Source organism: Halichoeres trimaculatus, unplaced genomic scaffold (genome assembly GCF_033239565.1).
Source record: "Halichoeres trimaculatus isolate MK-OKI-2021-1 unplaced genomic scaffold, fHalTri1.1 fHalTri1_scaffold_17, whole genome shotgun sequence".
Taxonomy (NCBI): Eukaryota; Metazoa; Chordata; class Actinopteri; order Labriformes; family Labridae; genus Halichoeres; species Halichoeres trimaculatus.
This window is the reverse complement of record NW_027437195.1, coordinates 25367160-25394917: the sequence shown is the minus strand read 5'-3', so window position 1 is coordinate 25394917 and position 27758 is coordinate 25367160. Positions and strand designations below refer to the sequence as shown.

At 40.5% G+C, this 27758-nt stretch overlaps 1 protein-coding gene across 4 annotated transcripts in view; it reads right to left on the bottom strand.

Annotated features, from left to right (window-relative positions):
* npas3 (neuronal PAS domain protein 3) overlaps positions 1 to 27758 on the bottom strand; it is a 343632-nt gene that overhangs the window by 15752 nt on the left and 300122 nt on the right. For all 4 annotated transcript variants that reach the window (XM_074692832.1, XM_074692831.1, XM_074692833.1 and 1 more), the window contains 3 exons: positions 19739 to 19857; positions 16722 to 16915; positions 10893 to 10999 (listed from right to left, as the gene is read on the bottom strand). In XM_074692832.1, coding sequence (XP_074548933.1) covers positions 10893 to 10999; positions 16722 to 16915; positions 19739 to 19857 — 420 coding nt within the window. The remainder of the gene's footprint in view (positions 1 to 10892; positions 11000 to 16721; positions 16916 to 19738; positions 19858 to 27758) is intronic.

Here is a 27758-nt window from a genome sequence, read left to right as displayed (position 1 = left end):
CCACATGCGTCCAGAAAACAACCCTTGAGTGGCCCGAAAGCAGCTGCCAAGTGATTGGGATTCGAGTCCGATGAGAAAAACATCTTTGACTAACGCTGACAAGTTCTTGCAAAAATGTCAAAATTATTACAAATACTGACTGAAACATCTGTCATAATCGGCAACTAACGCACAAAACATTGTATCATTGAGAAGGTGAGTTTGAAAAGTTAACATAAGCAGTCCTACACAGGTGAAAATACCATGTCTCTTTCTAACCCGAAATGAAAAATCAGCAAGGAAAATCCTCAGTTTTATCCCACGTGGATTGGAAAGTATCTATTTTACCACCAAGTCCAAAAACCAAACCAATTTGTTTGCTCTGACAAATGTGCTGCAGTGCTGAGAGATTATAAAGTCCAAAGACAACACCCTGAAAAACATAATGCATTTTAGACAAAGTTTCCTGAGGGATCTCTTGAGGCGGAGTTTACAATTCAGAGTTTGACTGTGTCTTACAACCGGAGCTGTACTACAATAAAGCAGACTTGCATAGCTCTGGAGCTGGAACTCTGCTGCTAAAAAGGTACGGCCCAGCTCATGTCCTTAGTCTGAAAATCCAGCCCCCTACAGGTCATAGCACCAGGCTGCATTCATTAACTCACAACAACTGCATGTTCTGCCTAGCACCTTGCAGGACGCCAGGCAGATGGAAATACGAGAATGAGGAATCCTCATGCTTCCTATCCCACTGACGAGCCTCTCCTGGTTCATGTTGGGCTGTAAAACCTCAAACCTGTTGACTCCTGGTCTAGCTCTGCTCATTAAGTCCGTTCGTTGTTGTAGTCAACGATCTGGTTTTGACAGTTTTGAAATTCACTGGGTGTTTTTCAGGTAGTTTAAGTGCTCTACTTCCTGTCCCATTCGATGTGCCTCACTCCGAATTGAGGTGTCACAACTCCGACATCAGCAAAAAAAGGATTGTTAGGTATCTGCTGCAACCTGCCGGAGCAGGGGTGCAGCCAGACTCGAATGGAGACTTATCTGATTAGGTGCGGTGATAAGGCAGTGATGCTTCTTTCTTATTTTGGCCGTCAATTTGCACAAAACAGACACAGGGACTACACTGAAACTTCTAGTGACCTTCAAAATAAAACATAACGTGTCAACACCAGATTGAATTTAATTCTACTAGAACAACAAACTCACAAAAAGAGCAGAGCCAAGCCAGGAGTCAGTGGGTTTGAGGTTTTGCAGCCCAACATGAACAAGGAGAGGCTCATTATTGGGGTGGGAAGGGCAGGAACACCTTGGTCGTCCAGTTGTCTGACAGCCCTGGTACCTGTTAGCCTGAATTTGCAGCTAAGAGAAAAGACTCTGAACCAGGAACCACATGAAAACCTTGATTAATTTCTTAACTAAAAGGAAAAATTCCTAAACTACGGAAAACATGGAGGAGTAGAGCAACAACTCCTGTGTTGCTTAAGGTAAAATGTCAGTAGAGAGTGACATGTCAGCTGTTTCTGGTTGAAAGACAATCATCTTTCTTTTCCTTTCTGTAATGTAAACAGACACAATAACAATCTGACTCTATCAGAGACAAAAACACCAGAATGACCCTTTAAAACCACAGTATGAGTCAAACATGAGTCACTCCCTCTTCCTCTCTGTCTTACAGGTGTGGCTCAACATGTAAACCTTCTGGTCTTACTCCTCCATTAAATCACCCGCTCTCTGATCGGCCACTAATGAAGCAGAGGAGGAGAAGGAGGAGAAGGAGGAGAGAGGGGGAGGGAGGGGGAGTGCTGGAGGCTCGCCTGAGGCTGCAGGAGAGAGACTGATAGATTAAAGGAGCTCTATTCCCTTTTAAAGCCTCTCTACCTCACTTTCTTCTCGTCATTTCCTCCGTCAGCTCTCCTTCTCTTTTTCTCTTACAGTCAATGTCACATCTTTGTCTTTCACATCCTTTCTTCTTTCTCCACCATTCATTCCCTCTTTCCTTTTCACTCCTTTCCTCACCTCCTTGGTCCTCCCCTTGTCTTGTGTATCTTTCAAAATCACCTTTACCCCGTTTGACCTGTGTGTGTTCATGCTGCAGTATCAACAAGGTAATTTATGACTGGGAACGTCCTGTCCATCTGCCAACACAGGCTTCGACTCTGTCGCCCTCTACTGGCCATCAGAGGAACTACATGAAAATATTGATTGATCAGAAATAGAAGCCAGAAACCCACTGAGACAGATTTCTTGAATGAATTTGTTCTGAAACACTTTTATATGCTTGATTATATTTTTGTTGTTTTGATGATGTCACTTCCTGTGGGGGCGGTTCCTGAGGCTCTGCTGCATTTACATCATGAGGCAACCACCGGCTGCGAGAAATGGAGCAGAAAAGCTAAAAACTGCACTAGTTGGGTGTAAGTGTGTGTGCGTGTGTGTGTGTGTGTGTGTGTGTGTGTGTGTGTGTGTGTGTGTGTGTGTGTGAGACATGTCACATCATGGAGGTTGTCCATGTTTCCCACTTGTCCCGCTAGACTTTTTTGTGTGTGTTTTACAAAAGCATCAGTGTAGCTAGTTTCACAGGTGTGTGTGTTTTGTCTGCAGGCAGATAAAAAGTGTGTGTGTGTGTGTGTGTGTGTGTGTGTGTGTGTGTTCATTAAAGGCACTGTTAGTCCAGAGAGACGAGCTCTGCTAAAACGCCTGCAGGCTTAAATCCTCTGAGCTTTCTCTTGTGTACTTCCCTCTCTCTGTCATCCTCTCGTCTCCACTGTCTCTGTAAACTCATATGCCTCATTTTTCTCTTCCAGTTTTCGCCTTAAAACCTAAAATAATCACATTTTTTCTCATTAAATCTCTCATCCTCTGTAAGAATCACATTTAAAATCTACGCTTTTGTCATTAAGACAGATTTGAAATACAGGAATTCCCCTCTGACGTAGTGTTTCCTGCATTTAGCTGAGGTCTGCCTTCATCCAGACATCAAGACAACATTTCAGGAGTGTGTTACTAAAAGTAAAAGCAGAGTTGTCACATCTTTCATTTTCAATCTCAGAATCTTAACAGTTAACTGTGATTAATCACTTTTTAATCACATGTTTAGAAGTGAATTATTTGCTTTTCAGAACATCTCTGAGAAAAAAGAGGCCACATGGAGGTCATCCTGAGGACTGTAGGCCTCTGTCACCCCAGACCCCTCTGCTCTTATTGTGAAAGAACGAATGCTGTTAATTTTCTTAATCTCAGAATTTTAACAGTTAAATGTGATTAACAACACTTTTAATCTGATATTTAAAGTTGCGTTCATTTGCTTTCAAAAAACAGCTTTGAAAAAAAAGAGGCATCATCCTGATTACTTAATGATGGCCAATGTGGCCGATGAATCCAGCCTCCTTTCGGGTGCCATGAAGGACAGAATCAGTGAATCTGTCTTAGCCTCACATATGTGTGTCTGTCCTTGTTTTTATGGCTCTTATTAGTTTCTATGTATTATTTTAATTTATTCATTGGTTTATTTATTTTCTTATTTGATTTTAATTGTGCAGCACTTTGTGAAACTTGATTTTTTTTAATGTTCTATATAAGTAAAGTGGATTGGACATATCCCAAGATTCATTGCGTGTGAACGCCAAAGATGATGGACACGGCCGAGCTCCAGAAAGAGTCCTGTTTTATCCTGATGTGAAGGATTTTTGGCAACAACCATGTGATTGTTTTTCTAAAACATTGAAGAAGATTTTGTTTTCTGTGAAAAATGTTTTTTTTTTTTTTTTTTTGGCTCTTTTTAAGTAATTTAGCGAGGAAAACCAGTCTTCAATAAATCCCCTTATTATGAATTGGCAGAATATATAAATATTCTCATTATGAATCTTTTTTTTATTTTCTATAAGTGCAAATTTTCTGGGGAAAAAACCTCACCTGGTAAGTTTATTTATTTATTTTATTTTATTTTATTTTTTGTTTTCTTTTTTACAGGGGATATATTAAAAAAAAAACATGTTTAAAACAATTTATTACTCCGAAAAGCAATTAGAACTATAACAGCTTGAATTTTATAATGTTTTTTGTTGTTGTTGTTGTTGTTGTTTTAAATTTGGTCTAACATCTCCCTTGTGTTTGTTCAAATGTTGAAAATGTAAGTTGTTGCTTAACTCTTACAAATACACTGTGGTTCCACACTCTATCAACAAATAAAATAATAATAAAGTAAAATATTTAAAAAAATAATCATCCTGTTTCAAATGTGAGGTTTTAGTTTACCTGTTCGAAAAGTAATGTAAGGCTGACAGGTGAGGGCGGCACTGTGTGACGTTGAGAGTGACAAACAGGAAATAATCTATAGATAAGACCGTCTCAATTCAGTTCGGCCTTTGCGGTCAACGCAGGCTACGAAGGCCGGGTCCTCTGAAGGCTGCAGACCCCGAATTGGGACACAGCTGGGACCCCAGCCTCTGCTTTTATTGTGAAAGAGCACTTCCTGTCTAACCTTTAGCCTCCTTCAGATCTCGATTTTCTTCACATCAGATTTCATCTTGTCCTGGTTTACCTTTTCTCATTCCTGCTGTTTTCTCAAATTCATTCTCATGGAAAGACACGTGTAACATCTTCCTCTTTCCCTCTTTCCATCTGAGAAAATGAACATTTTGTCCTCTGCTCTTCCTTTGCTGTATTTGCAAATCACTAGCTCCCATTTCTCTGAGAAAAGACGAATCTCCCGGCTCATCCCCTGTGCCGGGTGTTTCTCTGCTTCCTCTGCCTACAAATCACTCTTTTCCCGTTCCCTCGCTTTCTTCTCGAGGAGAGAAGTTCAGCCTCTGTCTCTTCCTCTTTCTTTCTCTCTGTTCTCGGAGTGGAAACGAGGACAGATTGACTTTGAGATCTGACCCGAGCTAAGACCGGCTGTCAGCAGGTAATGATAGAGACTTAGGGAGCGACGCCTTTTCACAGAGAGGGATCACGCCTCGTCCTCCACTTAAAAAGGAGCCTTTTAAAATTTAGATCCCTGTTGAGAGAACAGGCTATCCCTCTAAAATACACCTTGATCGATTCCCTAACTATCCGACTCCTGCAGCAGCGGGGGAACCGAGCAGACGTGGAAATAAATCCCACAGAAAAATCAGGGGCTGCGAGCTGCTGCTGTTCTGCAAAATCAGAGAAGAGAAGAGAAAAAACTGCAGAAAGTCTTTTTCTCACCTTCAATCTGAAGCTGCTGGATAACAGAATGAAGGGATAGCTTTGAAAAACTCACATTTATTTTGTTAACTGGAGCTTTCATCCACTGTGCAATCACACAGACCACAGAATAGATCTCAACATTATTTAAAACCAAACATATTTTTCAGTTTGAGGAAGATTATTTGGTACTGAGGAAGAATAAGTGCATTAAAATGTTTCCAGTTATAGTTTTCAAGGCCTTGAGGATGCCCTGATGAATTAAAAAAAGGATGCTTTTCCTTTTGTGTTTAAAAAAAAAATCATTAGTGGAACGATCTGTGTGTAAGCAAAAAAAGACCAGTAGTTAGCAGTATAACTTTGTAATAAAAACCTACCGATAAACAGTAGTAGAGCCTGTACATTAGCAAGAGGCAACTTCTGCTTGTGAGAAATATGTCAGTTGCAGGATAAAAAAAGAAAAAAAGGTTTTCCTTTGTTTGAAAAAAAAAAAAATCATTTGAGGAGCAATCTGTGTGCAAGCAAAAACAAAAAAGACCAGTAATTAGCATTATAACTCTGTAAGGGGAAGAGGCAACATCTACTTGTGAGAAAATAATCAGATGCAGAATTTTATGAAATAATTTTTTTAAAAATTGCAGTTCCTTGAGTGGCCACATGAGGCTGTCTTAAGAAACACCAGACAGCACATACACACTAATAAAAAAAGTTGATCTTAACAGCACAAATAACCATGTTTACAGCCTGTTATACAGAAACAAACAACCAAAAAAAACAAATAAACAAAGTTTTCGTCTACATAGCTCATTTTTCTATCGGCACACCCTTCAAGGTGGTTGATTTTTACTCAGAACTTGTTTTCAAACTTATTAAGTAGGGATAGGCGGGTACTGATATCAGGTATCGGGCTGATACCAGCCTTTTTTCAAGGTATTGGTACTCGTGAAGGCTGCAGATACCAACAGCAGATACTCAAGGCAAAAAAATCTTACGCCGAGCAAGTCCTCCTCACCACTAGTTGCTGCTAATTGATGCAGTTTAACACCACGGCAAATGTGCATCAGGTCCTGTTCAGACAACATGAATGAACCAGGAACTGTTAACTGTAAAACTGTTTTATTTTGCACTTTAGCTTACTTTAAAAAATACTTAAATTCTGACAGTTGCTAATTTTATTGTGTACTTTTAAGTTGAGTTGTTTGTGCTGTATTTGGACATAGTGGCAGAGTGACTGTGCTGTCTTTGATCAAAATGATCTGTCACTGTTAATTGAGACGCTTGTCTGTTTTCAAAAGTACTAGTAGTATCAGTACTCGGTATCGGTGAGTACTCAAAAGGGAGTACTCGTACTGGTAGCGGTCTGCATAAAAGTGGTATTGAACGTCCCTATTTATAAGCTTAAAAGTTTTGCCCATATAAGGTCATGACTTGTATGCTAATAAGTAGGCAGTCTGTAGCTGTTAGCAAAATCGCTAAATTCTTACCTCGTCACCTCACACAAGATCTACAGAAGTTAGGTTGAGTCAGCACAACTGACAAGGTGACTACCAATAGTAGACTTCTCTGTTTCATTCATGACCCTTCATCTTTGCACTGAAGTGAAATATGATCAGAGTTCAACAACAGTGTTTTATTCTGAAAATCAAATTAGGGTTGTAAAATTCCTGGACTTTTCCACAGGAATTTGTGAGAGTTAACTGGGGATTCATAATGAGAAACTTAAATATTGGGTAGGGTATGTATATTTTAGCACAATTTTGGCTTAAACAACCAAATTTAATGCAAGGTTACTTGAATATCTATGCTATTGCGTGATCACATAGCAGTACACTCCCTTTATGTGTTGTACATGATGCCTACAGAACAAGATCCTTAAAATTACCACCTGAGGATGACATAAAGTCAAGAATGTATTGGTAAAAAAAAATAAGAATAAAAATAAAATTAAAAAAAGAATATTGCAAATTTCTCAAACTTTACTCCCCATGGAAAATTTCTGGAAATTTCCCGCTGAAATCTGAGAAAATTTAAGTCTTGGGTATCTGATCTGAACATAACTGGGTGGAGATGGAGAATTTAGCCACAAGAGATACCCCCAGTGTCTCAGTCTGAAAAAACTGAAATACATCTTCAAGAATCGATGTATGACTACTTCAGGAGCTGACGTCAGTTAGAAAAGAGTAACATTCTCTTCACGCTGAAAGCTTTTCACTTTACCACTCAATGAAAGGAGGAACAGAAAAAGAGAGGAGCTATTTCAGCTGTTGTACAAACATCCAAACTGTCCGTTCGAATTCATCCATCAAGCGACTGAGCACAAACTGCTCAGCTCTCCAGCGCTGAAATAAAAAGTGAGGATCTGAATAAATCTTCCAGGAGACACTGAATCCATACAACACCAGACAGCAGAGAAACTATGTGAGACTCTGGAGGTAAAAATCTCTCAATCAAAACTTCTGGTGCGCACAAACTCCACAAAAAAAGAAGCGCTTGAGGAAAATAGAGTGATTTTCCTGCCTGTCCAAACCAAACCAGACTTTAAATCCATCTCTTTATAAACATAAAGACGACTATTCTGTCCAATTAAAGCTTCAGAAATGTCTCGGACATAGTGAAGTGTTATTAAACCGCTGTGAAATCAGATCCCACACAATCAGCAGCGAGTTCACGAAGCCATCGAATTAAAAAGCCCCAAAGAGAGGCGGATTTCAGACCAATCTGAGCACGCTCTGTTTGACGGAGGGGGTGAGGGAGGAAAGACCTCCAGCGCCCCGTAACCATCCATTCCTGAAAGGAGGAAGAAATTAATTTTGAAAGAAGGAAGAATAAAAGGAGCAGCGGAGGTGACTGAAGGTGCTGTATTAGACTACGCTCGACTAAAACCGAGTCATTTAAACCGCCAGCTGCCGGCTCGCCTCCCTGACCTCCGTCCTCACAGCCGACAGAGAGGAATAATCTCCCTCCATATTTCACTTCCTTTTTTTCGTGTTTTACACATCCTAACCCCCTCCCCTCCTCCTTGTTCAGAATGACCCCGATGGGCAGCCGTAGAGTCACTTCCTGATTGCCACTCTGGATGTGCAGAGCTCTGGAACTTTTAGAGACGATAATTGAAAAAGTTTCAGGGAGATCTTTTCGTTTCTGTGGTGGTTTGTGGCATCATTTAGTTTTGTCAGGTGTTACTGTAACCTGTAGAGATTCACGGGCAGTGGAAAAGCTGACTTGTTAAAATCCAGGCGTAGCTGAATCAGACAGTAGTTTCTGTTCTTTTTCGTTGTAACCACTACTGTACTTTCAGTATTTTTTCTTTCTATAAAAGAGAAAAGATAGATTTGATGAACCAAAGAAAGACAATAGTAAAGTAAACTCTCTCTCATTTCACTGAAGTTGTGTCAGCGTTTCAAAATGAAAGCTCCTGTAAGGAACTTTTGTTTTGTGTAATCCCCAGTTTACACAAAGAGCACCTTTAGTCCATGCCCTCTTCTTTCTGTTGGTGTCCTTATAGAAAGAATATGTTGTATGAAGTCTTTCACCTCCAAGATGAACTTTCCTTGTCCAAAATGTTAGATTGCCTCTGGATCTGACTTGTTGGTGACTTCTGGTCATGTGCCAGAGATGTAGTTTCGATAAACAAGGAGGAGATTTATGATTGGGAGCCAGAACATAGAGCTTTATTTTGAAATGACCGGATACTCTGATCATTTTTGTGTCTGATTTCCTGTTTGGTACAATCTGCTCCGCAAGGATTGATGCGTTTCTGCAGCGCACTCCAGGCAAAACAGACTCGCAGCGTAACGGCCGTGCAGTGTGAATGCAATAATTGACTAGAGTGGTTTCTAAGTACAGCGTAGTGCGCCTCCTCTGGAAAGTTATCTAATTTCTTTCCTGTTCTTGTCCTGTGCATGCATTAGTAGCATATTTAAGAGAAGAAATGTGTCATAACTTGTGATCCTTCCCTGACATTTTCCAATAATGAATACATCAAACTAACTTTATTGAAATAACCACTTGTTCCCAATGGTTTCGTCTATGTTTACAGGTCACATTTGGTCAATTTCTGAGCAGGAACTAGGGTCTAAATTCAGTTAGTTCTTGCAAGAGTGGAGGTACTTTCCAGATATACAGGAACTTTAGGGGCGTGGCCTTCAGTGTTGTACTTTTCTGATTGGTGGAGCACCCACAGTGTATTTTTTTCCCAGATTTATCCACAATAATATCATAACATCACACGCAGCTGTGACAGACTTGGTTCAAAAACTCCTAAACAATTCCTTTCTCTGAGCCTGATAATGTGAGCGTGTGTCAGTTTCTGCCTTATTTCAAGTTATCTAAAGACAAAAATGACGTCTTAATTGGCTGTAATGAGTAAAAAAAAATCTGCCAATGGGGTAAGAAAAAGTGTTCTTGTATTACGACATTATTTCAATATCAACACTGCAAAAAAAAACTGAAATCTTATCAAGTGTTTTTGTCTTATTTCCAGTAGAAAATGTCTTCTTAGAGTTAAAACGAGCCACATTCACCAAATCAGTCCAGAAAAATCTCTTTTTCAAGTTATTTAAAGACAAAAATGAGGTCTGAATTGCTTGTAACAAATAAAAAAATCTACTAATGGAACAAGAGAAAAGTTACTTATTTTAAGACATTATTCTGGTTTCAAGCAAATTTTTGAGTTAATTTTTTTTGTTCCATTGGCAGAAATTTTTACTTGTTACAAACAATTAAGACCTCATTTAAGTCTTCAAATAACTTAAAACAACATTTTTTTTTTCTGGACTGGTCAGGTGAATGTGGCTCATATCCAGTGTAATAAGACATTTTTACTTAAAATAAGACAAAAACACTAGATAAGATTTCAGTTTTTTGCAGTGAAGAAACTTGAGCATTTTTTTTTCTTAGCATGTTTCTGGATTTTTCAGTTCAATGTGACTCATGTCAAGTTTGAAAAGACAGTTTTTAATTAAAAAATGACATAAACACTTGCTTAGTTTTCAGTTTTGGCAGTGTGGCCCATTGGAACCATGTAGTTCCTTGAAACAAGTTCCTGGAACTAAAAGCCTCTAGTTCTTTTGAGTGAAACACACCTTTAGAGACATCCGTATTGAGGAATGGTAGTTATTCAAAGCAAAGACGTAAATAAAGACAGCTCTCCAAACTAACCCTTTAAAATGCTTACATCACTTCCTGTCCGACTGAAATAAGCTCCAGCGGATTCTGACCGTAGAGTCCTGAGGTTTGACTCCCATCAGGCCTTGCTGTCCTTGCTGTGCGGTTGTTATTGTTTGGCGTTCCGCCCAAGCACCTTCATTGCCTTCGACGCGCCGTGAAACGCTGTGCAGCTCTGAACGCCTCCTCAGCTTTTACCACCACAGTAAAGATCCGAGCGCAGCAACAAACAGCACGCCGCAAATCATCCCGACAGCCACTAAACAGGGACAGCGAACCTCTGCCTCAGTGTGTGAGTGTGTGTCGGAGAGGCAGAGTGTATTATGCCTCCTGACAAGGGTAATAAGATTGTAGAGTCGCTGCTGTGAGGAAAGTTTTCAAAGATACAGGAGAGCAAAGATGCTCTAGAAGGGACTTAAAAGTAAAACGCAGAAACAACTCAGCTCTGCTTTGACACACAGGAGCTATAAAACGTAACCTGGGTTCATTCGTCCTTCAGTTGCTTGAGTATTGACTGAAAAAGTAGCGTTTATGTCCAATCAGAGAAGAGTATGTTGTCAGGTGGGGACAGTACTCACAGTCCAGGTGACACTGTCTGATTCCCTCCACATCTTCAGCGTGAATGAACTGGTAGCACCTTTTCCCCACGATGTCCACTGGAGTCAGGTCCATGTAGTCGCTGATCCTGAAGCACAAAAAAAAGATAAGTCAGCCAAAACAAGACGAGAAAAAGCTTTACAAAGTTCTTGAGTGGTCTGTGAAACTGTCCGACCTCTGAGTCAATGTGTGGTAATAAATCTTGGTGCACATTTCATCAGGCTCCCCTCAGAGATTCGATGTCTAAAGAAGTGTGATTCAGCAAAGTCAGGCTAAAGAATGATCATATCACTGTGTAAGCTGTCCGACGATGGGTCTGTACTCATTACCTGGAACTCCATTTGGGATGCATGCATCAACATCACAGATAAATTCAGTAATCTGGGTCATGAGCGCGTGATGTAACCAGAGCATCATCCTTACCACACTTCTTTCATCGCTCAGAATGACAGGAAGTCAAATGAAGTCAAATGAAGTCAAATTTGTGTAACTGCAGCAGCCAGTTTTCTGCAAGGTCAGGTTTTTATTGCTCATTGCTCTGAAAGAGTACAGCTCACAGAGCTGAAGCCAGAATAGAAAACACACTGGAGTGTATCTTTTGGATGGATTGAGATGATATAGGCCTGAACTTCAAATTTGGTTCCAAAAGCTGCAGTTCCCAGAATGTCCACTTGACACTAGCCCAAAAAGTGAGTCAACACTCATAGAGCTTCATGTTATAAAACAAGAAGGTCTTTGGGCTGCTCTACCTGCCTTGGCTATTGGGAAGTGAGGTGTGCTCCACGTGGCCATACAGAAGGTCAGAGAGCTCCAAGAACAGAGCCAAACCACAAAAGCTACCGTGTGGAAACCATAGACTGTATAAAACATGGACGTAGTCTCGACGACGTCACCTCCCTGTTGCTAAAATGGAAAATGAAGCACATCAGCTATTGCGGCTATATTGGTAGTGGCAAGAGCTTCGCATACAGCTATAGGGCACCTGTCGATCACGTGACTCTGAGCTGTGCCTCTGATTGGGCAAGCTTGCAATCTTGATATCGTCTGAACGGCCGAGTTAGAAAAAAATTCACCCCTCGTACAGTGTGTGCCGATAGTAAAACTAGCGGTTCAGACAGGAGACGTTTTTTGAACTAGGCTGCAAATAGGTTAATTTCTGCTTTGAAAATGTTTTTTTTTCTCTTGCTGTTTATGTGACTTCCGGTAATTCTGGAGCCAGCCTCAAGTGGACACTTGAGAAACAGCAGATTTTAGCATATTTTAGTCTCATTTCGTTCAAGATCAGCTGTTACCTAAAGCAGGGATGGCCAACCTGTGACTCGCGAGCCCCGTGTGGCTCTTTGCCTTTTGGTATGCGGCTCCTACATTGGCAATTGGATCAGTATTGATCAATACTTGGGTGACGAGATTGATACTTCAGTTTCAGTTTCTCTTCTCTACATGTGCTCCTCCCAGTCGCCCATGTGATCTATCTATCTATCTATCTATCTATCTATCTATCTATCTATCTATCTATCTATCTATCTATCTATCTATCTATCTATCTATCTATCTATCTATCTATCTATCTGTGGCGGCTGCTGGTCAGTCAAGGAAAGGAAGCTCATTTTTTTCCAGCGTACATCATAAATTTGTTTATTTATTTAAATGTAAATTCTACCCTCCGTTCCTTTTCAAGAAAATGATCTGTGACCATGTCATACCAACCAGGTGTTTTTTCCAGAGATTTTACCAGTGTTCCTCAACGCTCGTTGTTTTTAAGAAAGGTAAACTCACTGGGGATCAATAAAGCCTCCGGATTAGTCCAGAACAACTTGAGAAGATGCTCCGGTGGAGGGTTATACTTCATGATCGCTGACTGGCTCATTTCACTGTCAATCAAAAAGGGATTCGGCCTCATCATGCAGAAGCCGAGCGTCCAGGCCAGCCCACTGCCTCATAGACCCCCAGAGATGCTGAGCGTCCGATGGGCAGGACAAAGCCCAGCGTTTATCCAATGACCTTCCAGTTTCCACAGTGGAACAACCCACTCTACGCTTCCCAGCTGAAGTCAGAAGACGCTCAGCGTCCGACTGTGTTAAAGCGCTGAGACGCTGCAGGGATGACTGAGAAGGAGGTGGAGCCAGTTACCTGTGATAGGTAGCTGATTCTGAACAAAAGATGAAGGAATTCATCAAACATTTGACAGTAATTTTTGTGGCTCTTGGTCTCTGACTGGTTGGCCACCCCTGACCTAGAGTAAACTCAAAAGAAGAAAGCAGTTGGTCCAAATTAAGCAAACTGCATTTACTGACGATGAAATTTTAAGTTTGTCTCAACAGAAACGACCTTTATTCAGAACTGTTCTTCTCGCTCCTCGCTATTACAGGAAACACGAATGCCGACAAGTTGTTTATATCTGCTGGGTTGTTTTTGTGCCTTTGAGTCGGAAACGTTCCCGTGCCCTTACTGGCACCACTCACTGAAACTGGAAATGCAAAAACCCCTCTCCACAGGACACTTTTCTGCGAATAGTTCTGCTGCTAGACAATTCAAAAGATTCAGGGAAGAGGAAGAAAAGGAAGCTAATAACCCGACAACTGAGACTGAAGCCCGTCTGTCTATTGCACAGGTAACACACATCAGCTTTTAAAAGGTTTAATTTGAACAAATTTGCCACAGGATAGACAGAACAATTTCCCCGCTATCGTTCTGATAGAGGACGGGTGGGGGGGAGACTAATGTCTGGCAGGCAGATAACAGCACACTCTGTTCTTTTGGAAAAAAAAAAAAAAGAAAACTCTATCCTCCCATTTTCTCATTCTCTTAGAAACTCATCCTCAAAATGGGGCTGTAATGGGAGCGACGCTTGTCTGTTCGCCGCAGAGACGCTTTCTGTCGCTCCGCATTCAATATCATCGTCTGCCTGGCTTTGTGTCCCTTTTTTCCACCCACAAAAAAAGCAATCTGTCTACTATCATTTTCCCTCCTCTCTTCTTATAATAAAACATGAAGGGTTATTTATTTTTTATTTTCGTGGCCTGATATGAATCACCCCAGGTAGGCCGGTTAACTCCTGAGCCAGATCTCGATGCCTATCTGCTTTATCTGGACAGAGGGAAGGAGCCGGATCCATCAGTGACATATTTCACTGTTAAACCAGGGAGGATTGGGTCAGACTTCCTCATGAATAAGAAGCTCTGACAAGGCAGACAACTTTTTCATTTTCTCTCCAGCAGCAGCTGTGAACTAAGAATGACAAAACAGTCCAAAAGAAAAAGCCCTTAAGTTTTGAACAGTGGCTGTAATGTCATGAATTTTGGGGCTATTATTGACCAATCAGTGCAAGAGCTGCAGGGAATGCTCCAGTACATGGTGTGCGATTAAAAAAAGGGACTAAAACAGCAACAATGATATTTGAACTTTCAGGTAATGGCAGTTGCTGATCGAACAACCTGTAATTTGTTATTAATTCATAATAGGAACTGGCTTTTTTCCTGTTCCAGCTAAAATGCTTGATTCTGATTGGGTGAAACCCTTTGACTACGAGCAGAGATTTTACTTAGGTGGGGTTTAACTTTGTGTGGGTCAGACCAATCCACATCAAGCCGCGGTATGACGTAGCTTATGTGCGCTGCTGCTGAGAAACAATAGACGAACAACTACAGGAACACGAGAAACAGCTGTGATAATGGCGTTAGACGACTGCTGCCGCTTTTGTGAAGTTAAGTTAAGAATCAAAGGAACGCTGACAAATACGAAAGTCTGCTGACTGCTCTTCACTTCCACTGCTCCCACCTCTCTTCCCTGATTGGGCCGTTAAGAATTGAGCCGAGTGAATTCATTGGTCAATGGAGCCTGGCAAAATGGATCTGCAGGAGTTCAGAAACTGAATCAGGCAGGTCCAGGTCAGGTCAGCTCTGCAAGGTTATCTCAATCCCAGGCCAGGGTAAAAAAAAAAAAAATTCTGTCGCATCCCTCCCTGGTAAAATGACTCCCACTCCCATCTCACTCTAGTTTTTACCATACCATACCATACCAGCTTTATTTATAAAGCACTTTTAAAAACAACCACAGCTGTAGACAAAGTGCTGTACAGGTAGATCAAATGAAATGATAAAAACAGATAAGTAAAAACAGACATATAAAAGAAAAACATTGTAAAAACAATAAAAAGCAAATAAAAAGCAAGTAAAAGGGAATAAAAGAAAATAAAAGAGAATAAGACCAGGCAAAGAAACTATGTCTCGCTGGAGTTAAACGCCAAAGAATAAAAATGGGTTTTAAGACGTGTTTTAAAAGTGGACAGCTAAGGGGCCTCTCTAATGTGCAGGGGAAGACTGTTCCACAATTGGGGAGCAACATTAGAGAAGGCCCTGTCCCCTCTGAGCTTCTTCCTGGACCTCGGTACCTGCAGGAGCAGCTTTTTAGGCAATACATTGAACTTGATTTGATTTTCTCCCCATTCTTTTTAGATTACTGTTGGCTTCTGGGAAGTGTAGTTCTTTTTACTTGCATTACAGTGTAGGCTTATTGGAAAAAAAACTACATCATGGCAGCTCATGTCACATATTATATTTTATTTTCCTGATTGGTTCCCACTTCCATCTGCTCCAACTAACTTTTTATCCCATGTCGTCCCAATCACGTGATTAACCTCTTAAGACCCAAGCTTTTGTCTGGTGTGCAATTTTTAATTCACCTTGCTATTTGGGATAAGTATTACCTAATAAGTATAATAATTAAACTTGGCCATTCTACAGGAAGTTTAATTACTTGTGTTACGAGTTCTCTATTAGTTGTTGGTTAGTTGTGTTATTTTACTTAAATACGTTCATGATGTGATTTCACCAAAAGATAATGTGGGCAGTGTCCCTAAATGTGGCTAATAGGTCAAAAAAAAAAAAAAAAAAAAAAAAAAAAAGAAGTATCATGGGTTTGGGAGGCATAAATGTAATGTGCTCATTTGTGGACGCTGGTTCTTATGAGGTTAATAGTAAAGATGACTCCCATCCTGTGAGAATCCCACAGGAATCGTGGGATTGTGGAGTCAGGTGATGTGGATGTAAGAAGGTAAAACGCTGCAGATGACGCACCCCACAGGGAACCCGAAAAAGGCCACACAACATCCAACATTAGCTGAGTTAGTTTGACATGATGTGAAATCTTAACCGATTAAGTTTTATTTTATATTTTACAGACTGAGTTGCCCAATCGCCTTAAATCCTCTTCCATGTTTGTGTGATAGGCCCTTATCCACAGTCCCGAAGCTTGATTAGGCCATCTCCCACTTTGCAGGTGTGGCCGTTGCAGAAAATTAAATATTTGACGTCTTTTTAGTTTGCATTATCTGTGAATGGTTAATCATTTGAAATTTGATAGGGCCTTGTGTTAACTTAAAAAAGAATTAGGTCTGATGATTTCTTCTTTTTCATGATTACAAGAACCCCACCCACCTCTGTTTTTTTGACGAATGCCACCCTTGATCATGCATGCATTTACGACTAGGGGAGACCAACTGTGAGAAGGTGTTAAAAGGAAGTGATGTGGAAGTGTTAAAGGCTGCAGTTCCTTGAATGTCCACTTGATGGTGGCTCTGGAAACACCAAAAATCACATACACACCAATTCAAAAAAGCTAATCTTGTCCCTAAAAATTGCAGCTGTTAATTAGGTGGCTCAAAGCCGACCTCAACCTGACCTTTTTTTTTTTTACCTCGGTTTTAGAAACAGAAAGATGACATCCATAAATTAAAGAGTCAATGGGCAGAAGTTGCTGAGTTGACGTTAAAAAATGTACAAATATGTCAGAAAAACTTGTCATAACGCTACCTATTCTCGCAGTACACGATCTTGAGGTCCATGTTGACTCTCGTAACAAACATCTGACAGTCGATGCGGACCTCGTTGATGGTAGGCGGCGGGAGGGCGTGAGCCACCACCACCATCCCCATGATCTGATTGGGCACAGAGCGGCTGTGCGTCAACGCCATCCTGATTCGCAGACGCCCTGTGACGTGGATCACCTGGGTGGGGAAAGTGAGACAGACATGTAATTAAAGGTCACTTCAAATCCCAAATCTGAGACCACTTTCAGCTCTAATGGAAAAGTTTCAACTTTCCTAACCCAGGATGTTTCTTTAGTTAAGAAATCCAAACCTTTACAGAGATATTGGTGATAACACTCAGACAAACAAAAGACAACATTTGAAACCTCCTCCAACATGTTTACTTCAATCGTGTCTGAGCTGTAGGAGGCCGTTACCGTAAAGAACAACTCTTCATTGACACAATCATCAACGGTCTTCCAGCTTCCTGTCTCTGCTGCAGCACAACATCTTTAAAACAACCAACTGTAACACTCCCTCTGTGTGTGTGTGTGTGTATGTGAGTGTGTGTGTGAGTGCTGCAGCGATGTGTGTGTCGTCAAGTGCAAATGTGTGCAGTAATATATGCATGCGTGCGGATGAATATTTATGTGCGTCTCTGTCTCCGCTGTGATTTGCATGTGATCTGAGTCTGCCAGGTGGAACATGGTATACACTGTGCAGACACACACACACACACACACACACACACACACACACACACACACACACACACACACACACACACACACACACACACACACAAAATGTATACAAGCACATACACTATACTGTGATAGAGATGCATCAACCCTCATTGGTTGAAGATGCTATCCATTAAGACAAATCATCTTTTCAAAAAAAGTGTTTTTTTTTTTCTGTTGTTGCTCATTCTTATAGTACATTTTCAATATTGTGTTTTTAAAACAATATTTTTTCGAAGAATTTTCTTAAAAAGCAAAAAAAATGAGAGAAACAATAATGGGTGCCCACAAACTTTTGACTTTGAAGATCAATTTACATGAATTTACGTGAAGATTTCCCTCTTAAGCTAAAACAAGAGCATTAGTCTGGGATAAAGAAAGAGTGACCACACACACACACACACACACACACACACACACACACACACACACACACACACACACACACACACACACACACACACACACACACACACACACACACACACACACACACACACGTACAGTAAATCCTGTTTTATCCCAGCTCTCGATGTGCGAATAGAGGAACCTTCACAGAACTTAAAGCTCTGATGTCACATCTATAGGTGTGGATACATCACACGCAAAGAAAGAAATAATCCTTCATGTACAAAATCTTTACTAAGGTTTTCTAAATAAATGCAGTATGAAACATATGGTAAGGCAAAAAATAATAATCATTAAAAAATAATGTAATGTTTTCAGCCTGATAAAAAAACCCAGTTTGTCTGGACAAAGGTCATTTCTCTATTCCTGACAGCTGGATGAGTTAAAAGTTAAATATTTATAAAACAGTGAGGCCCAAAGTTGTCAAAAAAAAAAACCCAAAAAACAACAACAACAAAAAGATAAAAATAAAGTAAAAAATTTGAGTAGAGCAATTTCAGCCCCCTATTTTATCAAATTTTGTTAGACTAATCCTCAGTCTATGGTGGTCCTAAAGTTAACCATAAAAACAATTAAGTGACTCAGAAACATTTCACTGAATGCCAAAATATTTCTCGCGCTGCGAGAACCTTTCATGAAATAATAAATTAAACTTACAAAAAACAGTCACAAAACAAATGTCTTTTTAAAAAAATGGAACTACCAAAATTGAAAAATATACAAAACAAAGCAAAATGTCAAAAAAAGGAAAAAAAAAACAAACAAACACTTAACACAAAAACCTTTGTGCATTGTAAAATACTTTTGAATTTCATTTCTTTTCTTTTCTTGCATCTTGTTAAATGTTTTTGTGAATTCATTTTTTTGCTTTTTTAATTTTTCTAGCTTGTTGATGTTAAAGTTTTGTATTGAAAAATGTTAGTTTCCCTATGTATGTCTTTTTTTAATTTCTATAAATATTGAAAGTTTTTGCTCCGGGTTTTTTTTTTATTTGTGAACTTTTTTAGCCAGTAAAATGCATTTTCAAAAATGTTGCTGCATTATGTAAGATGTTTTGGCTTTGTATTGTTTAGTTTCTACTTTTTGAGAGTTTTTACATTTGACCTTCAGGGCTACCATACACTTCGGCACATATTGTATTTTTTATTTATTGTTAATATAACTTAAAAACTCTTTTATTCTAGCAGAAAGTGCATAGACTCATTACTCTTTCATTACAACACGTTCATTAGTTTCAGTCGTGTTGCTCGTTTTTCACTAACTATGGACATAAGAATCAAAAATGATCACATCATGCTCCTGTAATTCAAAAATATATACAGTTAGAACAAGAACAGAAACCTGCTTGCACCAGACACCTTGAGGCGCACACAAACTTGCAGACGCACACACATACTCTTAGTCCACCTATTTGTCCACGGTGGGATTACAGATTTCCATATGGATCACTTCATTCCATGACAGATAATAAGACTATAAGCCCACTGCTGATAATATATTCTTCTGTCTTCAAGGAGACTACACACACACACACACACACACACACACACACACACACACACACACACACACACACACACACACACACACACACACACACACACACACACACACACACACACTTATATTAGAACTGATTCTAAAGGCAGACTCAGACACACACTGAATCAATTTCTTTTTTATTGATCTCTTCTTCTTTAAACCCAATTCAAAGCTCTGTACTTTCTATCAGGTGCACCTCATGTAAAGTGCTGCGTACACACACACACACACACAGAAACATACACACTAAACTGACACAAAGTGAAAGGCAACAGCTGTGCAGGCGAACAGAAGGAAAGTCCAGGTGTGGAAGTGATCCTTATCTCACCTTGTATCCTGAGGACTTGATGTGCACTCCTCTTTTCGTGAGCGTCGACTTCATCCTGATGAAGAAGGATCGCTCCAGAGTGTTATCTGGGGACAGGAGGCTGGGACTGCTCGACTCCACTGAGGGATAAAAAACACAGGAAAACCGACAATCATGAAATGACCCAAACATGTGGTGCGATTACCTTGGTTTGACTGCATGCTCTACCTCCCCCTACTTTGCCACTTTTACCTGCCTCTGTTCAGACACTTTTGTTAAGAGGAGGACAGGGAGAAGAGTTTGGAGAAGTGTATTAAAGTACAAGGAGAAAAGAGCCAGCGCAAGTGAAGCACTACCAGTCAAGCTGGATACCCTACCTTCCCCGACTTCCCAATTTTCATGAAAGAAAACAGCAAGGAAGTGCAACAAGAGTCTGTGGAGAGATGTTTGAAAAAAAGACAGGAAAGGCAGAACTCAGAAAAGAAATCTCTTTGAGATCAAGCTCATACCATGTTTTGGCTGCATGCTCTACCTCCCCCTACTTAGCCACATTTATTTATAGGTGTGAAAGAAAAGGTAGCGAAAACAGGGAAAATTGTGCATTCTAGCCTGTCAGGGATAGAGAAGGCAGATCAAGGAGCTAGAGTACTCTCTGACAGGTCAGGCTGGATGCCCTTCCTCCCCCTAATTCCCCCAATTTATGACAAAAGAGAGGAGAAGGGTGAGAGAAGAGTCAGAGGAAAGATGCTTGAAAGAAGACAGTGAAGCCAGAGTTGGGATAAGAAACCTGAGGTTAGAACTCATCTCTCGGTTAGACTGCATACTCTACCTACCCCTACTTGCCCGTTTCTGCTAAATAAACAAAAAAAGGGAAACAACAGTGAAAAGTCCATTTTAGCCAGTATGTTAAAGGATGGAAAAGGCAATGCCAAGAAAGTATGATAAAGTTCATCCCTGCCAAGTCAGACTGGATGCTCAACCTCCCCCCACTTCCCTAATTCCATGAAGGCAGAGAGCAAAGATGGAAGATGGAAATGGAAGAACAGTCTGTGGAGAGATGTTGGTAAAAAGACAGGAAAGGCAGAACCAGGAAAAGAAATTTCTTTAAGGTCAAGCTCACACCTTGTTTTGGCTGAGTGCTCTACCTCCATCTACTTTGCTACTTCCACAAGGAGAGGGGGGAGGAATTGAAGAGAGAAGATGGAAAAGAGTTTGTTAAAAGACGATGAAGAAGGGTAAGAAGCCTGTTGGAGTTAAAGCTAACCCCTGCCAGGTCAGCCTGGATGCTCAACCTCCACATACTACCTTGTTTCTCAGAGGAAAGACATGAGAGAAGACGCAAAAGGGTAGGGCAGTCTTTTGGTAACCAAGAATTAAAAACTAGAGGGGTATAAACATATTTTTTTGACTGCTCTGAATGTGTTTTGATAAATTAAAATTTGGACAGTCTGACAGATAATTTCTGCAAAACTTCTGAAGAAAGTCGTCAAAATTGAGTTTTTAAACACAAGAATAATTCTAATAGGTGTAAAACACATAAATACATTTATTCTGTCAGCAGGAGCAGTCAGCCAATCACAGCCGCTGTCAAACTGTCAATCATCTCAAAGCAGCTCGCAGCCATCAAACAGAGAAATGTCAAAACACGTCTGGAGACAAGACACGAGGGAGAAAAACAACACTAACCAAATCATCATTGGTAGAAAATAAAAGTCTCAACCCAAACCGTGATAAATCAGAGTCTTTTAGATCCCCGCTTTGACCAAAATCCCACACAGGAAGTTCATTTTTTACCACCTCCCACCCCCTCCCGACCGGCTGTGTCTCCTGAAGGTGAGATGCTCCATTTGTCAGCCAGGAATCGACTGCATATTCATAACTCCTCCATCCATCAGAGGGAGTGATGGGAGGAGAGACAGGTGGGAAACGTCTCATCACACACACACAAACATCCCAAAACACACACACACACACTTACACCCACACAGGGCATGGAGAAAGGTTTCTAGAGGGAGAATGCGGTCAACCTGCATTCTTTTTAACCTCCAGCAGGGGGCAGCTCATCAACCACCTTAGGAAACATTTTCTGGATGACTTTGTCATCTCAATCTCTGGTTTTAGGTTTTGACTGCACTCATAACCAGGGTCTGAATATTTGGCTTAATAATTCTGCTTCAGCTGTTTAAAGATCCCATATTATGCAAAAATCACTTTATTAAGTCTTTTAGTGAAATTTGTGGGTCTCTGGCTTTCCTCCCAGCCCACAAAATGTGATATTTAATGACAAAACCTGTACTTAGTAGTGCTTGTGAATGTAAAATCCTGACCTAAAACGAGCTGTTTGGATTATGGGGATTTGCCGACGTCAGCGATTCCCTTTTTTGACCAATCAGGAGCAGGTCTGACCTGATTGGTCCACCAGAGCAGATACCCCTGAACCTCCTCCAGCAGCAGGGAGGAGAATGTCAAAGTTGAAGAGCCATCACTGCTCTGTTTTTGGCTGTAAACAGCCACATAGTTCCATGCACAAGCTTCCCATCTCGGCAGAAGACAAGACTAAGTGGCTAGAGTTCATTTATCGAGGAAATGTGCCAGCTATACTCAGTAAGTAGTCACTTCGCAGCCGACTGCTTTTCCAACTTTGGACAGTACAACAGAGGGCTAGCGAATAGACTGGTCCTGAATCCAGGCGCATTACCAACCATCCTCCAACAAACCTGGGACCCTGGAAATGTGAGTATTTTAAATGCTGTGTGCTGTGGAGCAGATGTAAGAGCTTTTCCTCAGTGTCCCCCCTGTCTCTGTGTTAGCTTCAGGATGCTAACTTTAGCTGCAGTTAGCCTGTTGTTTTAGCCTGTAATGTTACGGTAAACCAGCTTCGCTGTTTTCTAAATATTGTGCACTCGGAGCTCGTGGCGCTGCTCTCAGTGACACGGAACAGTGGGGCGGTATCAGCTGTGGCTCATTTACATATGAAGGCCACGCCCACTAAATCAGAGCGTTCTGAACAGAGGGGCTATGAGAGCCTGGAAACAATGCTGCTGTGCTTGATTCATTGGCTTTTTGGACCAAAACATGTTACTACCATTTCATGAAGACATCAATGATCCATATTAAACTGCAGAAAAGGAGCAGAACATGGGACCTTTAAGTGAATAATTTAATTTCCCAATAAGCAGTTGATAGTTAGATATTTGTTATTTAATATCACAAATTTCTTTAGTACCCAGTTTGTTGATATGCACAATTGGGATCAGACGCAAAATGATATACCTTTATGATTAGGCCTATAATGTTTTACATCATACAACTGAATGCTTCGGATGTGATATTCACCAAGAGTGGGGTTGTAAATTGGTCTTATCTGATTGTGATAGACACTGTGAGTACAGGCGCACTGCAAAACAGAATTTGGCCAGAAGTTATGAGCTAATTTTCACCAAATTCTCATGACATTTCGGAGTTAATTTCAAAGAAATGAGAAAAAACTTGGTAAAGTGTTACCAAAGAAAGAAACACAAAAAAAGAAAAAAAGAGAAAAGGATAGGAGGAGGTGATACAATGAAGACAGAAGGGGAAAAGCCAATGGTTAAATTCCACCAAGTCTGTTCTCGGTCCGTCTCTGCCGAGGAATCTAAGTATGGTTTTATAAATAATGATCCAACAGTATCTTTAAATGTTGAGCTATATATCTGAAGACGTCCATGAGAAGCTGACGTTTGAAGTTTTTAATTCACCTTTTTTGTCGTTGATTTCTAAAAACCCTCCAGAGGTCACTTTGGGCAAAGTGTGACACATGTTTTTATACAATTGAAAAAATTACACATTTATCCTATGAACTACACCACTATGTGTGTGTGTGTGTGTGAATCAGTCTAAATATTTCTGTGGGTGTGTGGATTACAGTAAAACACGCTAACGTGTGTGTGTGTGTGTGTGTGTGTGTGTGTGTGTGTGTGTGTGTGTGTGTGTGTGTGTGTGTGTGTGTGTGTGTGTGTGTGTGTGTGTGTGTGTGTGTGTGTGTGTGTGTGTGTGTTGTGCCCTGAACTCTGCCAGGCTGCTTGTTTTCCCTCTTTTACAACTTCTTTTTTTCTCCTCTGCACACACACACTCTCACACACTACACACACGCACGCAGAGTCTCTAGTGGACGCGGCAGTTTGATCAGCGCTGATACGTGTTGACAACGTCTAATCTGAAAAAATTGAAAGAAATGAATTAATATGCAAATTCAGCCTTTATAATATAAATGTCCTTGAAGAGAGAGGGAGACAAGAGGGAGGGAGGGAAGAAGGAGGGAGAGGACGGCAGAAAGGGGAGGAGGAGACAGATAAAAGAGGAGAAGAGGAAGGAGAACAGGGAAAAGACGGATGGAGGTGAGGAGAAGGAAAGAAAGACATGCTAGGAGAGGAAAAAGAGATGTAAGGGATAAAGAAGAGAAGTGAAGGGAGAAGCTGTGAAGAAGAAGAAGAAGAAGAAGAAGAAGAAGAAGAAGAAGGAAGAAAGGGAGGGCAAAATAGAAAAGGAGGAGGGGGCAGTGGAAGAAGAAGAAAGGATGCAACAACAATGGATGAAAATGAAAAAAATATATATTATAGGTAGAGAAAAGTGCAAAATATATTGTAAAAGAGGAAGAAAATAAGAGGTAAAAAAAGAAAACTAGAAAAAGGAGGGAGGAGGGAGAAAACAAGGGTAAAGTGGAAAAGACAGGATGTGAAAATAGAGGGGAAAGGAAAGCAGTGAGAAAGGAGGCAAGAAGAAAACTGAGACTTTATTCTGAAAAAATAAAGTTTGAAGTTTGAAGAATGATAAAAAGATAAAGATACAAAAAGAAGGAATGAAAGAGTGAATGACAAAAAGGACAGAAAGGACAACATAAGAGGGGGAAGTAAGGAGGGAGGAGAAAGAAGTGAAGAAAAAGAGCAGAGAGAAGGGGGGTGATAAAAGTGGAGAAGGGTAAGAATGCAGGTACCACAGTTTCCTCTCCTCCCTCCAACTCCTTTTTTTCATCCCTCCATCCTTCAGGCCTTCTCTCTCCTGGTCCTCCAGGAAATCAGGCTCACAGCTGACGGAGGAATAATGATGATGGAGGGAGAGAGGAAACAGAGGAGAAGGAGGACGGACGAGTGGACGGACAACAAGGGAGCAGGACCCTCCTCCACCACACACCCCTCTCTGTTACTCACTTTGAATTAATGGGATTAGTTTCCCTACAGGAACACACACACACACACACACACACACACACACACACACACACACACACACACACACACACACACACACACACACACACACACACACACACACACACACACACACACGTGTGCATGTGTGTGCATCAGTGAAGTTAAGAATATCAGACAGAGGAGGTGAAAAGGAAAAAAGGAAACACCTGAAGAAGAAGAAGAAGAAGAAGAAGAAGAAGAAGAAGAAGAAGAAGAAGAAGAAGAAGAAGAAGAAGAAGAAGAGTGGGTTAAGAAAACAGGGGAAGAGGATAAAAATGATGAAGAAAAGACCTCAGATGAACAGAATATGGGAAAGGAGATAGAGAGGAAGGATAAATAAAGGGAAGTAATGAAAGAAAGGAAAGAAAGGAGGAAGAGAAAGACAATGAACAATTGAAATAGAAAAAGAAAATAAGGATGAAGGAAGAGGACAGAAGTAAAATAAACATAAAAGAAGGATGTGAAACTGAAGAGGAAGAAAAGAAAGAACAGGAAGAAATGCAAGTGAAGGATGAACAAGGGTATAAGAATAAGAAGCAGATGGAGAAGGAAAAGAGGATGTTGATGAGGAGTTAGGAAAAGAGGAAGAATGCACAGAAATTCAAGAGGGAAGGAAAATGTGTTTACAAGAAAACAACAAAGAGGAAGAAAAATTTGATTTAGAGGAGGACATATGGAGAGGAAGAATGAAAAAAGACAACAAAGTTAGAAGATGAAGGAAGAGAGGAAGGAAGGTTGAAAGAAAGGAAGAAGGAGAAAAAACAGAAAAAGATGAGAAGGAAGAAGAGTACGATGAAGAGGAAAGGAGAGAAGGAAATGGAATGATGGAGATGATAAAGGAGACACCGGATGAAGGAAGGAAGAAAGGAAGAAAGGAAAACAGAAGGAGAGAACTAGAGGAAGAAGGAGACAAGGAAATAGAGAAAGTAAGGAGGAGAGAAAAGGGAAAGAGAAAAAGAGGAGACGGGAAAAAGGAGTGAAGAAAAAGGAAAGAATTAAAGAAGGAGAGGAAGAAGAATATGAAAAAAAAGTAGAAGAAGAATGCGAAGAGGAAAAGAGAAGAGGAGGAGGAGGAGGTGGAGGAGCAGGTGGGGACTCTGAGGTGTTTTCTCATTCTGCTCGTTGAGCGTGCTTCGCCGTGGCGTCTTCGGGGACGACGCTCCTACAAGACAAAGATTAGGGCTACAAAGGCAGCAGGTGGCTGCCGGCTCCGACTCTGGGACCTAATTATCTACGGCACGGAAACTTTCCCCGTTTGAAGGACAAATGATTAATTAAAAAGAACAACTCACCTACGCCTGTGATCTTTGGACAATACCCAGAGTGCCGAGGGTTTCCATTTCACATGTGTGTTTGAGTAAGTGTGTGTGTGAAGTCTCAGTGGGACGGTGTATCATTGTCAGACTGTCTAATAGCGCTGCCTGGTTCAGGAGCTCGTTGTGTCCGACTGATAACCAGCTAACGTGACGGCGGGCACGCGGGGCCAGACAAAGAGAGCTACACCAAGGTCACCGCAACCTCCAGGCGAGACCAGAAAGTGGAGGAAGAGCGAGGAAGACACACGTTTAATTGGTTAAACAAGCCAGAATGTAAAACATGAGATAAGACGGACACATGGAGCACATGAATGAGCCATTTAGCATCTTTAAGAAGCTGAAAATACACAGAAGAGCAGAGAGAGACGGCGTGAAAGATGATAAAAATATGCAAAATAGGTCTGAAACTTTGAATCTCATATCAAACTACTTCTCTGGCCGTTTTTCTGACCTCTGAATTAAACCTGTCTCAAATTCAGAAAAGAAACTGAGATCAAAGCTTTTTGTTGCAACAAATATAATATAGTGTCATATCAGATATTAAAGTTGTAACACCATGAGAATAAAACCTTAATGAGAACAAAGTTATAATAATATTTGAATAAAAATGATGAGCTAGAAAATGAAAATTGTAATGATATGAGAAAAAGGTTATGCTACAAGATCAAAATCATTATGAGAATTAAGATTTAATGTGACATGATAAGGTGTAAATGAGATTAAAGTTTTGAACATTTAGGGAAAAAGACAGAATGCTTGGGAATTGAGGTTGCAATAAGATGAAAACAACTTTGTTATGTTGCCAGGTTAAAGCAATTATGGTATGAGAATATAGTTGCCATGGTATGAGATGAAACAAATGATGAAATGAGACTGAAGTCATAAAGGTCTGAGAAAAAAGATGTACCAATATGAGAATCAAGTTTCAAAGATATGCAAATAGAGTCCGAAAGATGTGAGAGTAAAATTACAAGATACAAGATTGGAGTCATGATGATATGAGAATAAGGATCTATACATAATCGTAGACATAATGATATGAGATTGAAGCTGTAATCATTTGAGAATTAAGTCTGAGGGTTTCAATTTACAGCTGCAGTGATGCAAGGAAAGTTGTTATGGTATGAGAAAAAAGTTCTCATATTATCATATCATCACGACTTTAATGTTGTACCATACAATTCTATTCTCATATCTTGAGGACTATTCTTGCTAATAGATAAGATAAGATGATAAGATTTCAGTTACATCCTGTCTAAGGACATACAGTGACAGGCGGGGAGCAGGAATGGAAGAACTGGGAAGACAGCAGCAAGTACGGTGCCTCCCACTAAGGTGAGAAAAGGGAATACACAAGGCAAGAAGAGGAGAAAAAAAGGGCCAATTCCAGACTATGTTCTCTAAAAGGAGGGCATAGTTTGAGAGTAGGAAAAAAACAACAACCAACAATCAAACAAAAATAAATTTCTTGACTTGCACATATGTCACTGCAAAGAC